This window comes from Capricornis sumatraensis, chromosome 3 (genome assembly GCF_032405125.1).
Source record: "Capricornis sumatraensis isolate serow.1 chromosome 3, serow.2, whole genome shotgun sequence".
Lineage (NCBI taxonomy): Eukaryota > Metazoa > Chordata > Mammalia > Artiodactyla > Bovidae > Capricornis > Capricornis sumatraensis.
This window is the reverse complement of record NC_091071.1, coordinates 14,306,822-14,321,616: the sequence shown is the minus strand read 5'-3', so window position 1 is coordinate 14,321,616 and position 14,795 is coordinate 14,306,822. Positions and strand designations below refer to the sequence as shown.

The following is a 14,795-nucleotide window of genomic DNA, read 5'->3' as shown; positions in this document are numbered from 1 at the left end:
TATATCAGTATTTCATTCCTTTTTATGACTGAATACCAAAACTCAGACTTCCCTGGTGGCTCAGACGGTAAAGCATCTGCCTTTCAATGCGGGAGACCCGGTTTCGATTCCTGGGTTGGGAAGATCCCCTGGAGAAGGAAATGGCAACCCACTCCAGTACTCTTGCCTGGAAAATCCCGTGAACACAGTCCACAGGGTCGCAAAGAGTCGGACACGACTGAGCGACTTCTCTCGTTCACCAATACTCTATTGTATGCGTATGCTACATTTTGTTTATTCATTTATCAGTTGATGGGCATTTTTGGCTATTATGAATAATGCTGCTCTGAACACTCATGGACAAGCTTTTGTGTGGACTTATGTTTTCAGTTCTCTTGGGAATATACCCAGGAGTGGAGTTCTGGGGTCATATAGTAACTAGTAACTATGTTTAACATTTTGAGAAATTGCCAAACTGTTTTCTGAGAGGCTACACCCAGCAATGTATTGATGTGGTTTCCATCTGCGTACAGTGTGGTGTTTTTTTTTTTGGTTGCATTATGTGGCTTGCAGGATCTTAGTTCCTCAACCAAGAATGGAACCTGGGCCCTGGCAGGGGAAGCACAGAGGTCCTAACCACTGAACTGCCATTGAATTCCCTATATACAAGTTTTGAAGCTTACTGGTTTGGACTGGCGCAAAGGGACCTCCCAGAGTTGTGCCCATCAAGTACAGAAGGTCAGTTACCACTCGGCGCTATAGAAAGGTTGATGAACCACTTACGAGACAGAAGAGCTTCTTCCATACAGACACAAGGGCTCTTCCTGGTGAGCCTCCAACAGTGACAGCCTCATCCAACTTCTTCCCACAGCAGCTTCCTGTCTGCCCAGCCACCCCTTCCTGCTTCTGGGAACAGCACTTTCTTGTGTTTGGGGGAGAACTGGTTTTCATAGACTCTCTTGTAGAGCTGTTCGGGGCTAAGGTCTCCAGCACTCTTTCTTTCTAGCTACAGGGCTCGTGAGTGATCTGAGTCTGGTCGAGCTGTCTGAATTCTTCATCAGGATTTTATCTTACTTTATGTATTTATTTAGTCTGCACTGAGTCTTCGTAGCAGTGCGTGGGCTTCTCCAGTTGCACCGAGCAGGCTTAGTTGCCCCACCACATGTGGGATATTTTAGTTCCTTAACAAGGGATCGAACCTGTGTCACCTGCATTGGAAGATTAATTCTTAACCAGAGAAGTCCCTCATCAGAATTTTCAAAGTTGAATTTAAGGGAGGAAAGGCAGTCCTTTCCTGGTAGAGAAAAAAAAAAGGTGCAAATGGAGAAACAATGGGACCATTTTTTCTTCTATAGGCAGAAAACTGGCTTGAGAAAACAAAATTGACGCATAGAGATGAAAGTGGACAGAGAGAGTCTTGATGGGGTTTGAATCCCCAGCCTGATGAGCTGGGTTTGTGTCACCAGAGTCCCAATTATGACAATAGAAGTGGGAAAGTCTTCCAGGAGAAAAAAAAAAATCTAAGTAATGCATCAGTTAAGAGTATGAAAGCTCCAAGGTAGTAGAATGTGTATGAGGAATTCAAAAAAGTCTCTGCAATTGTCTGGTAAAAAAAACACCATTAACAGGGAAAAGGGGCAAGCCAAAGTATTGGAAACAATATCTTCAATACACATATTGACAAAGAGTTGTATCCAGAAAGTATAAAGACCTTCTATAAACCAATAAGAAAAAGACAACTTGTTTTTTAAAGAGTGAACAAGGCTTAAATAAGCACTTTGAAAAAGAGAAAAATCTAGGTAATCAATAAGCATATGAAAGGTGCTCAGATTCATTGCTCTTCAGGGACAGGCAATTTAAAAACCACCACGATCCCTCTAGAGAACCACATTTTCTAGAACTTAAAGCACTGAACTTGCTGAGGGTTGGTGAGGATGTGGAGTACCCAGAACTCTCATTCTTTGCTAATAGTTTAAATTGGTACAACCACTTTGGAAAACTGCCTAACAGTGTGGTGGCCCTGGTAAAGCTGCTATGAACATTCTGTAAGTGTCTTTTGGTGGCTAGATGGACTCATGTCTATTGAGAATATATCCAGGTATGGAATTAGAGTCATATAGTATTAGTAAATACGGCCTAGGTCAATTCAGTCAGTCTCCCTTCAAGAGAATCTGCTGCAAAGAGGCTAGATGGTCAGTAGCTGACACCCCTTTGGTTTTTACTTTGCTTTTTTTAAAGTGTTAAAAAACTTATCATTATTATTTTGGTTGCACTGGGTCTTTGTTGCTGCACGTGGGCTTTCTCTAGTTTTGGGGAGTGAGGGCCCTTCTTCACTTCTGAGCACAGGTTTCTCGCTGCGGTGGCTTCTTTTGTTGTGGAGCTCGGGCCCTAGGGCATGCGGGCTTCAGTAGTTTCAGCACAGGGCCTCCGTAGTTGCAGCTTTCAGGTTCTAGAGCAGAGGCTCAGTAGTTGTGGCACATGGGGCTTTGTTGCTCTGTGGCCTGTGGAATCTTCCCTGACTAGGGATCAAACCTGTGTCCCCTGGATTGGCATGCAGATTCTTATCCACTGTACCATCAGGGAAGTCCTCAAGCAACACTTTACTGGGGCCCTTGCTACAGCAGTGGGGAGCGAGAACAAGCAACAGGTTCCCTTGCTCCACACCTTTGGGTCCATCACAGCATTCATGCTGAGCCCATGCTCTCCTCAGACTGCTCCCAGTGCCTGGCAGGACCACTGGAACTGGGTCACTCCTGCCTTGCTCCCTGTCAATCTGGTTATTCTTCAGAGACATCACCTCCTGTAAATATCTCTTAGACATCTGATTTCACCTTGGCATCACCTCTTCGGAGGACATGAATTAACCTAGGCAATATTTACTAATACTGTCTGACTCTAATTCCACTCCAGGATGTATTCTCAATAGACAAGAGAGCATACAGCCACCAAAAGACATTTACAAAATGTTTGTAGCAGCTTTACTTATTACAGCTAAAAACTGACCAAGTGTCCTTCAACAGTGGACAGACTGGATAAATAAAATTGTGGTTAGTCGTATAATAGACTGTTACACAGCTGTGTACAATAACATGGATAAACCTCTCAGACATAATGATGAGTCAAAGAAGCCAGACAGTCAATAGATCTCATTAAGTGAGTAGAGGAATCCTGAAGGAGGGGGGCTACCAGGAGAATGAGTGCATTCAGTTATATGAAAACCACCGGAGAGTTAGAGCGGTGATCTTTTTGAGGACTGTGGTAGGCAGACTGTAAGATGATCCCAGTGACCCGTCTCCCGGTATTCATGCCTTTGTCTAATGCCCTCCCATTCAGTGTAGACTGGACCTAGGGACTTCTTTTTTCCCCCCAGTTTTATTGAGATATAATTGACATGTAACACTGTGCTAAGTTTAAGATATACAACATGATTTGATACATGTATATATTATGAAATGATTACCACAATAAGATTAGTTAATGCATCCATCACCATATATAATTACCTTTGCCTGGAGGGAGGAAATGAAAACATTTAAGATTTAGCAACTCTCTAAGCAACTTTCACATATACAATACATATTATTAACTACAGATTCCATTCGGTACATTATAGCTCCAGAACTAATTCATCTTATAATTGGAAGTTTATGCCCTTTGACCAACATCTCCCCATTTTCTCTACCTGAAAGCCCCTGCCAACCATCAATAAATATTTCTATTTTTTAATTTTCTATTTTCTTTTTTATTTTCCACGTGTGAGATTATATAGTACAGTTGACCCTTGAACAACACAGGTTTGAACTACACAGGTCCATTTGTACGTGGATTTTTTTCAATACACACATATACAGTACTACACAATCCTCAGTTGGTTGCATCTGTGGTGGTGAAACCTCAGATAGGGAGGGCTAACTGTAAAGTTATGTGTGGATTTTTGACTTCGCAATGAGGTGAGTGTCCCTAAACCCTGCCTTGTTCAAGGGTCAACTGTAGTTGATGTTCTCTGATTTATTTCACTTAGCATAATGCCCTCAAGGTTTGTCCATGTTGTCTCAAATGGGAGGATTTCCTTCCTTTTTTGTGGCTGAATAATATTCCATTGTGGATACATACCACATTTCCTTTATCCATTCATTCATCCATGGACACTTAGGTTATATAAGTAATAGAATATGTAAAAGTGGTGGGCTGTCTCTTCTGAGAGTAGGTTACAAAAAAGACTGTGACTTCCATTTCTCTCTCTCTCTTATCCCTTGCTCTCAGGGAAGTTAGCAGCTTCTTATGGAGAAATGCAAGTGGCCAGAAACTCATGAATCCAGTCAACAGCCATGTGAGTGAGCTTGAAAGAGGATTCTCCTGCCTTGAGATGCCGGCAGCCCCAGCAAACATCCTGATGGCATCCTTGTGAGAGACCCTGAACCAGGGAATCCCACTAAACAATTCCTGACCCACAGAAACTATGAGGAAATAAGACGTATTTTCCTTTATTTTGGGCTTCCCTAGTAGCTCAGCTGGTAAAGAATCTGCCTGCGATGCAGGAGATCTGGGTTCGATCCCTGGGTCAGGAAAAACCCTTGGAGAAGGGAATAGCTACCCACTCCAGTACTCTTGCCTGGAGAATTTCATGGACAGAGGAGTCTGGCAGGCTACAGTCCATGGGGTTGCAAAGAGTAGGACATGACTGAACGATTTTCACTTCACTTTCTTTAAGTTACTAAGTTTGGGGAAGTTTGTAACTGATCAATACATAATACAAGGACATCGGTTACTCAAAAAAAAATCACTATATGAGACAAATCTCTTGGACAGTTCAGTTCAGTCACTCAGTCATGTCCAACTCTTTGCGACCTCATGGACTGCAGCATTCCAGGCCTCCCAGTCTATCATCAACTCCTGGAGTTTACTCAAACTCATGTCCTTTGAGTCTGTGATGCCATCCAACCATCTCGTTCTCTGTCGTCCCCTTCTACTCCCACCTTCAATCTCTCCCAGCATTAGGGTCTTTTCAAATGAATCAGCTCTTTGCATCAGGTGGCCAAAGTATTGAAGCTTCAGCTTCAACATCAGTCCTTCCAATGAATATTCAGGACTGATTTGCTTTAGGATGAACTGGTTGGATCTCCTTGCAGTTACAACCAGGAAAAAGCTAGCAATATATAAGAACAATATGTTTCTTAGACACAGTGAGAATAACATACATGTGTTTTTCTTTTAGTTTCGGCCATCAGGAAGCTCAGAGCCAGATTTGTGGCTCAGTTTTAATTATTATATGATATTCTATGGCCTGCTTGTCTATGTTCTTACTCCTGGTCTTTCTTTATATTTTGAATAGGCTTTTTCTTCATTCCAGTTTTTTAGTTCATTTTTATATTTTACTGTATTACATGGAGTATGTTGTTGTTGTTCAGTAGCTCATGAATGCTGGCGACTTCCCCCACCCCTGCCATCTTGTTCTCAAGTTCTTAACCTGTATGTAATTCTGACAACAACATTTGATGTAGGAACTATTGTTTCCTATGTTTTCAGTTCAGTTCAGTTGCTCAGTCCTGTCTGACTCTTTGGGACTCCATGGACTGCAGCACGCAGGCTTCCCTTACCATCAGAAACTCCCAGAGCTTTCTCAAAATCATGTCCATCGAGTCAGTGATGCAATCCAACCATCTCATCCTCTCTCATCCCTTTCTTTTCCTGCCTTCAATCTTTCCCAGCATCAGGGTCTTTTCCAATGAGTCAGTTCTTCGAATCAGGAGGCCAAAGTATTGGAGCTTCAGCTTCAGCATCAGTCCTTCCAATGAATATTCAGGGTTGATTTTCTTTCGGATTGACTGGTTTAATCTCTTTGCAGTCCAAGGGACTCTCAAAAGTCTTCTCCAACACCACAGTTCAAAAGCATCAATTCTTCGGCTCTCAGACTTCTTTAGTTAAGCCATCTCAAATTCGGCTCACAGGGAAGCAAGACATTCAGAAATAATTTAAAAAAATAGTTCAGCTTGCACTTGTTGAATATTAAGTGCCTGGAGGTGGTGATAGAGAACATCAGGGAGCGTAAGCGTGGCTCTAGAGCTTGGGAGTTCTGGCCAATGGCCAAGGTTAATTTGGATTGGGTGAGAAAATATCAAGTGATGACAAAAAAAAAGCGAAAAGTATGGCCATTGATTAGCCCCCCAGGAGGTGGGGCCAAGGGCTTATCCAGTCACACACGTTGATATCTTTGAAATTTATTCCTCGCACCCAGTCCTGTAGGACCCGCGCGCCACCCCACCCCTGCTCACCCCACCCCTGCTCACCCCACCCCTGCTCACCCCACCCCAGCTCACCCCACCCCACCCCTGCTCGCCCCACCCCACTCCTGCTCGCCCCTCCCCTCCCGCCCCAAAGCCCCGCCCTTCACCCCATAGACCCGCCCCTTCTTTGGCCCCGCCCGCTGCGCGCGCCGCGCCGCCTCTGGCTCCGCCCGTCGGCCGGCCTCTTGGGCGGTTGCGCGCTCCTCCCCCTCCCTCCGCGCCCGCGCGCGCTTTCCTAGCCCGGCCGGGCTCTCTCCTTTCGGGGCGGTTGGGCTGCGTGCCTGTGGGGGCGGGGCCCGGAGGAGACGGTCGAGCCAATGGGGCGAGGCGGCGGTGGCGGCGGTGGCGGCGGCGGCGGAGGCGGTGGCGGTAGCGGCAGCGGCTGGGTCGGGCCCCGACGGGCGGCGGCGGCTGAGGTGGAGGCGGAGGGAGGCGGCGGCGGCGGCGGCGGTGGTGGTGAAGGAGGCGGCGGCGGCGGCGGCGGAGGGGGGAAGATGGCGGCGCCCGTCCTGCTGAGAGTGTCGGTGCCGCGTTGGGAGCGGGTGGCCCGGTATGCAGTGTGCGCCGCCGGGATCCTGCTCTCCATCTACGCCTACCACGTGGAGCGGGAGAAGGAGCGGGACCCCGAGCACCGGGCCCTCTGCGACCTGGGGCCCTGGGTGAAGTGCTCCGCCGCCCTTGCCTCCAGGTAGCCCGGCTGGGGGGAGCGGGCCGGGAGCGGCCGAGCGGGGCGAGGGCGGAGGCTGGGGGTGGGGAGCGCGCGGCGGGAGCTCGGGCCTGGGGGGGCGGCGGGGACCGGGCCGCGAAGGGACGGACGGCGCCGCGAGCCGGGCAGGGGGCCGCGGCCGGGGCCGGGGGGGAGCGGCGGCCCGGGGTGAGGGGCGGCCGGAGTGCAGGCCGCCGGGGCTGAGGTGGCGGGGCCGCGAGACCGACGAGGAGGGAGGGATGAGGTGGCAGAGTGCAGCCGGGGAGGCCGGAGCGGACCGAGAGCAGTTGGGGAGGCTGGGAAGGAGCGAGTGGGGTTCACGGAGGGTGGGTCCCGGCTGGCTTGACAGATTTCCTGGTTCTCGCCCCGGGAGGCGGGTCGGGGGTGCGGGACGCTGCTCGAAGGAGCCGTGAGGTCAGTGTCCACCCCTCGTCCGGGGTCGCCGCTGCTGCCCTAGGCTGTGCGGCCGGCGTGGGCTCGGAGGTTGCATTTCCCAGTGTCTTCCTGGTGCTAGGACAGGTGTTTCCGTGGTCAGGCCTCTTTGTACTCTGGAGCGCTGATGGGAATTTTGGAGACTTCTTGAGACAGTGACATTTGCGGGCAAACACGAATTTGACCCTACTCTGGAAGAAGATACCGGCACTCAACATATCTGATTTCTTGGATTCCCCCTCGTATATTTCAGGGTGCCCGGTGGCCTGAGTTTGGGTCTAGTCTCAGCTTAATTTCAGTAAAATATGTCATGTGTGATGACGATGTTTGGGGAATAAGGGTGACTTTTAAACGTTGTTGGTTATTATAATGAAATACCCACCGAAGATTAAAAATACATAGATTGCTAAACTGGAGGGATTGGTTTGTTTTACTGATAATCTTAGGTTTTTAAGCATGTTGTAGTTGATTTATCTGTTACACTTTATTTTCTGCGTTAGATTTTCCTAGGCAAATTACTTTGAAAAAAAAGAGGAATTTACATCTTTAAAGTGACGGCTCTTTTTTTTTTTGAGGAGGGTTCCTTTTTAAAAAGTAGCAAAAGTAAAAGAAATTATTTTACAATTGCTAGGTTACACAGGTTGCACTGTTAATAGAGACATACTATGCCTAATATTTTGAGTTTGTTAGCGGTAGTCACGTTTGAGCAGTTTCTTCCTCTCCTGTTGATCTGTAGGTTACTAGGCAGACAGTCATGTATATAGCTTACTAGTTATTTTGACCTACATATTGGTGATTATATGAACAACCTAGCATTGGAGTTTGTCTTGTTACTATTTACAAGCTCCAGGCTGAGGATCTTTTCCCTTTAATGTTCTTAGTGAGGCAAGTACTCTTTCTCATCTGTAACTTTTTAGTGGGAAAATAGTTATCATTATTGCTACATTAGACACAATGTGTTTAAAATGTAGATACCAGTTAACAGTTAAAATACAACAAAGTAACAAAAAGTTTACATTTGTTGTTGGGTATTTTGAACCAAGTTAATAGACCTAACAGACTCTCAGATAACCTTATGAGGACCAGTGAGTGTATTTTATGTAAACATTTGTATATTATTTTCACTATCCATTGGGAAGGACTTTTATACTTAGAGTACCTTGCACCCAAAGTTAGCTGAATAAATATATAATGAAAAGACTGTGCAGCAGTATATATCAGGTATTTGAAAAAAGAAGAAATAAAGTAAGTTTTGATATTAGATTAATGTGGAATTTAAGCACAATTATTACCAGTTTTAGCTTTTGGATACATTGTAGTCTATAATAAATTTTACTAGATCTGTTAAGTTTTGGGCATGGAAAGAGTGATTTACATTATCCAGACTGTATGTTTAAGTTCTTAAAATTGGCTCTCCTTTTAAAAAGAGTGGTTTTGAGTCATGTAGTAAGTACAGATTTTAAATATTTTCCGTTATGTGTCCTGTGAGATACAGGTTTTTGTTTTCTGATTTCATTTTAATAAGGCACCATAAAATAATATAAATAGCATCAAGTGAGATTAAAAGTTTATGTAAGACTGAAAAATCTGGATCTCTTTATAATTTTAAATGTGAATTTAATATGTTGTGACTGAAACTAATATTTAATTGTGTAGCTGTGTACATAGACTATTTTAAATTTGCTCACCAAAAAAGGTAAGAAATAAGACATGCTACTAAGAGAAGTAAATAGCTTATTTGCCATGTATACAGTAAAATTCAAGAAATTTATCTAGTTTGACCAACTTGTTTGTAAACTACTTGCAAAGCCATATGTATATATATACACTATATCTATCTGTCTATATACATTATATATATACACACACACACAATGGAGATAGAGAAATTTGGAAATTTGCTTGAGTCTGATTTATAGACCAATTTTCTTTCGGAAGTAGTAGACTAAACCTAATTAAAAGTTTTTATTTTGTCAAAGTGAAAAAGGCTTTAAATAAAGGCAAATTATTGGAGGCCTCAAGTAGTAGATCTTTTTATTTGACTTAAGTATTGATTGCCACCTAGCAGTAGTAGTAAAGAATGTGACTATTTTAGGAACAGAAAGTTTGTGCCCAGGTTTGAGTGAGTGGAATTGAAGATAAAGAATGATAAAAATCAACCAGTGAAACAAATCCTGAGGAAAGTTCTCTGGCCAATCCAACATTAACTCATGTGATTTTTGGATTGCTGAAACTCACTTTGTTCCCATTTCTTAATCCTTCAATGTCCCAATCCAAGTAAAATAGAGATTAATGAGAGAGTCTTGAGGTGTATGTATGAAGTCCTCTGTTATTTTGGGAGGCATCATTGTCTAAGGAAGTAGTTCCCAAATTTTTTTGGATTTCAGAAGTATTCCCCCCCAAATTGGGAGGCTGCAGGAGAGGTGCCAGGCTTCTTCCTAGCGGTAAAGAACCCACCTGCTAATGCAGGAGACGAAAGAGACGCACTGTCTACTGTCACTGTCATTTTAAGGAAGGATATTTTAACTCAAATAATTAGAACCGAATCTCAGCATGAAAGACCTTTAAACCGAATCAATTAGCTTTGTTGAAAATTTTACTTTCATTTTACTTTTCCTCATTTATGTTTAAATTACTAAAAAACATCATTGCAAGTCTGCACCAGCCTGCCAACTAATCCCTGTCTAGTGCACTGAGCTCAGATCCAAAGATTTTTGGTGGACTCCTAGTTCTTCAGTTGTTAGACTGTGACATCAAGCTAGTTGTCATCTTCATGGAGCCATAGTCACTTCTCCTGTTAAATAGGGATATTAAAACCTACTTTGCCAGATGAATGGTAGGATTAAAAAGGATACACGGAATGAATAAATGGATGATACTTGGAATAAAGTATGTACTCAATTAGTTACAGCTGTTATTGACTGGAGGTGGAATGATTATTTTTTTGCAGTGTCTCATCATAAATGCCTTTAAATAGTAGCAGTTTCTTGTTTTAGATGTAGTATTTATGTATTTTAAATGTAAATTGTTCTAGTGTACTTTATTGCTGGGGCTTCCCAGGTGGCTCAGTGGTAAAGAATCCTGCCAGTGCAGGAGACAGGAGATGCTGGTTCAATCCCTAGATTGGGAAGATCCCTTGGAGAAGAAAATAGCAACCCAGTATTATTGCCTAGAAAATCTCATGAACAGAGGAGCTTAGTGGGCTGCAGTCCATGAGGTCATGAAGTGTTCGATACAACTTAGCAACTGAGTGTGCACACATGCACTTTATTGCTCGCTCCATGGCATAGTAGAAAGACTTTAGTATAAAAACTTAAAGTCCAGAGATTCTCCTGGTAGTCTAGTGGTTAAGACTTCACCTTCCAGTGCAGGGGGCATGGGTTCAATCCCTTGATCAGGGAGCAAAGTCCCACATGCCTTGGGGTCAAAAAACCAAAGCATAAAACAGAAGCAGTATTGTAACAAATTCAATTAAGATTTTTAAAAATGGTCCATGTTAAAAACACACACACAAAACTTAATAAAATCCATTTAAACAAGTCCACAGGTATGGTGAGAGACACAAAGCAATGAGCAGAATATTCTTTAAAGGTATTTCCTGTAAGTTGCATTAGACCCCTTCTAAGAAGAGCTTTTATGTAAGACAGAAATAATCTTGAAAGATTAATAAGCTTGACAGTTCATGTTCTCAAAAAGTTGCCTTACTTTGCAAAATGTTGAACTAGTATCCCCTCATATCTTAAAGATAGTACCATCTATTTACTGCCCTCCTCTTTGAGATACATTTTTGGAATTCGATTAGAACCTAGGAATCTTTGCTGCCCCTAGCTTGGTCCGGCTATACTCACAGGTTGAATGACTTACCCAGGGTAGCAGAGTTAGTGGCAGCTTGGGACTAGAAGACTAGCGTCCAGAGTACTTGTTTAGAGGAACCACCACCCGCCACCTCCATTTGAAAAATTAGATTCTTATACAGATAATATGGGCTTCCTTGGTGGCCCAGACGGTAAAGAATCTGCCTGCAGTGCAGGAGACCCAGGTTTGATCTCTGGGTTGGGAAGATCCTCTGGAGAAGGGAATGACAATCCACTCCAGTATTCTTGCCTGGAGAATTCCATGGACCGAGGAGCCTGGCAGGCTGCAGTCAGTGGGGTTGCAAAGAGTCAGACATGACAGAGCAACTACCACACACATAAGTAATATATTTACTGCTTCAAATTTGAAAGATACTGAAGTATATACAGTGAATCACCCCTTTCATAATCCTTCTCCCAGGCTTGTACTTCTCCCTTTCCGTAATCAGACATGAAGCTTTATAGAGCCATCTTATGTGTTTACAGGCATAAATATGACATTAGTTTCCCAGTTTAAACATAAAGCTGCCATATTCTATGTTCTGATCTGTACTTTCCTCTTTGCTAGCATTCTTTCCATCACCACTATACTTTTAAGTGCTTACATTCATGTTTGGTGGAATGTTAATAGTAACTGCTTCTATGTAAGAGAAAATTTGTTCTGCTAGTTAGTTTTGATCAAGATCAATTTAATAAATAAAACACAGATTCTTATGTGACCACTGTTTCAGGAGCAGTATGAACATCAGAGTGTAAGCAGAATAGATGTCACAAAGAGGTGAAGCTGGATTGCCATGTGTTAGAGATAATTGTTAATACTTGGATAATGTTTACTGTGTGCTAGGCACTGTTCTGAATGCTTTACATATGTTATTTAATTCTTGAAACTGTTCTGTGAGGCATTTTTATTACCATTTTACAGATGAGAAGATTGAAGTACACAGAGGGTAAATGAAACTTGATTTAGAAAATACAGTGGCAGAGATCACATTTTCACCCAGGCAGTTTGGCTCTTTACCACTACTTTATTTTTAAATTTTTTGCTCTGCAGCTTGTGGGATCTTAGTTTCCCAGCCAGGAATCAAACTGGTGCTCCCTGCAGAGAGAGCTCAGTCTTAAACTGGACTGTCAGGGAAGTCCCTCTTTACCTCTACTTTAAATTCCATTTGATCTGATAGTGATACAGTAATACCAATATGAGCCAAATTTTAAAAATATAGACACATCTATGCTTTTTTTTTCCATCTGTGCCTAGTTTTGTGTTTTAGCTTTTACTTATTGAGAGTGATCTTTTTGGAAAAGCAAGGACATCACTATGAAGGCATGATGTTCAAGAAGTAACTCGTTGGAGTGTTTGCTTTCTAAGCCTAAACTTGTAAAGATACGGCTTTTGTCACACCCAGTTAGTGAGCAGAGTCCTAGTGGGGTGAGGATCAGGAAGACCTAACAGAATAGCCGAGAGAAGAAACATCCGGTGGATGTAGGTACCTGGAGGTGTGGAGGGGAGGGGGGAAGAGTTATTTTGAATTGAAGGAAATGGCAGCCCACTCCAGTATTCTTGCCTGGAGAATCCCATGGACGGAGGAGCCTGGTGGGCTACAGTCCATGGGGTCTCAAAGAATCGGACACGACTGAGCGACTTCACTTCACTTCACTTCCCTAGGGTGGGGTAGTCCTTTCTGACAGAGGTGTTGATTCATTAGGACTTAGAGACTAGAGAGTTGCACCTGGGGTGTGGTGGAGGTAAATCTCCAGAACCAAGAATTTGAGGGAGATTCATTTCCTGGATGATTTGAAAGAATTCTAAATATGTGGAAAGGCAAAAACGGTGACCATTCTGTAGGGGGAAGCAAACAGTCATATTCTCACGTAACAGAAACTTACCTGGGTCAGGAAAGGACTGGAATCTAGAGGCTGGCCAGAAAAATGCACAGCCAGGCATTCTTGTAATCCACGTGTTCTTGTAAACATAGATAAGATTTAGAAGCACTGTGCCATGGGCTTCTCTTCTGTAATGTGTTTGTACTAGATTGCACTAGGTTTGTACCAGATTATTAATTTAAAGAATTCATTCCCCAGAATCCTAATTTTATGGTAGTACAACATGGGTTTCATAAGCATTTGAGTCACATTTTTAACACTGTAAACTTTAAAACACTGTAAACACTGTTAACCAGGGCTTCCCTGGTAGCTCAGATGGTAAAATCTCCTGCAATGCAGGAGACCCCCGTTTGATGCCTGCGTTGGGGATCTGTTGGAGAAGTTATAGGCTGCCCACTCCAGTATTACTGGACTTCCCTGGTGGCTCACACAGTAAAGAATCCACCTATTTCCACCTGCAGTGCGGGAGACCTGGGTTCGATCCCTGCTTTGGGAAAATCCCCTGGAGAAGGGAATGGTTTCCCGCTCCAGTATTCTGGCCTGGAGAATTCCATGGACAGAGTCTGGCAGACTACAGTCCATGGGGTCGCAAAGAGCTGGGCATGACTGAGCGATTTCCACTTCAAACATTGATACACATTCAAATGTTATATCATGCTAAATTTTAACAAATTAAAGACTGCTGATTTGTACTGCCAGGTTATCTAGGTTAAAAAAAAAAAGTCAGTCTTTAAAGGTTGCATTCTATACAGTTGCATTTATATAACATTATTGAGATAACAGAATTATAGAAATGAAGAATAGATTACTTGTTGCCAGGGGTTAGGAACAGGGGAAGGAAGGTGTGGCTAAGGAGGCAGCATGAGGGAGCTTTGTGGGGAGGGAACAACTGTATCTCAACTGTTGTTACTCAAAGCTACAAGTGTCAAATGTGAAATTGCATAGAGCACACACATGAATGTAAAAGTGGTGAAAATATTAATAAACTCTGTGGATTGTACCAGAGTCAGTTGCCTTGTGATCTTGCACTAGAAATATGTAAGATATTACCGTTGAAGGAAGTTAGGTGAAGGGTCCTTGCGACCTGCCTCTACAGTTTTTTGCAAATTCCTGTGATTTATAACTATTTTTAAATGAAACATTAAAAAAAAGAGAAAAGCCAATGTAGTTAGGATATTTGAGGGAAAATAAAAAGAAAAAAACTAAGATTATCCATAATGCCAACAGCCAGGTAACAATTCTTATAATGACATTTCTTGCTTGCTTTGTGCATGTACTGGAATTTCTAAAAATTCTGTTGACTGGAAAAATTGTAGCTTTATATTGTTCTTTTTAAAATTCAGACCAGTGCTTATTTGTTCATGTAAGATTATAGGAGCAAATTTGCTCCTGTAGACAGCTCTCATTGCATTGTGCAGTAACATGTGACTGCTCTGTATATATAATGTCTTGATGTCAGATTAGTATATATTTTAAGCTTCATATTTTTCTTTCTACCAAAATATTTGTGGTTACCACATATTCTCATTGATATTATTAGAGATTTAACTTAGAATTTTTCTACTTGGACTTCTGGACAGGTGTAATAAATCCTTAGATAGCAAAAATGTGCTGTTTTTAAAAGAATGACAAAGACTTATTTGTAACTGCTAATCTGTG

General features: G+C 42.9%; 1 protein-coding gene across 1 annotated transcript in view; it reads left to right on the top strand.

The window, feature by feature from the left end:
• Positions 1-6,740: 6,740 nt before the first annotated feature.
• VKORC1L1 (vitamin K epoxide reductase complex subunit 1 like 1) overlaps positions 6,741-14,795 on the top strand; it is a 54,700-nt gene continuing 46,645 nt past the window's right edge. The window contains exon 1 of the mRNA XM_068967386.1: positions 6,741-6,951. Coding sequence (XP_068823487.1) covers positions 6,758-6,951 — 194 coding nt within the window. The 5' untranslated portion in view covers positions 6,741-6,757. The remainder of the gene's footprint in view (positions 6,952-14,795) is intronic.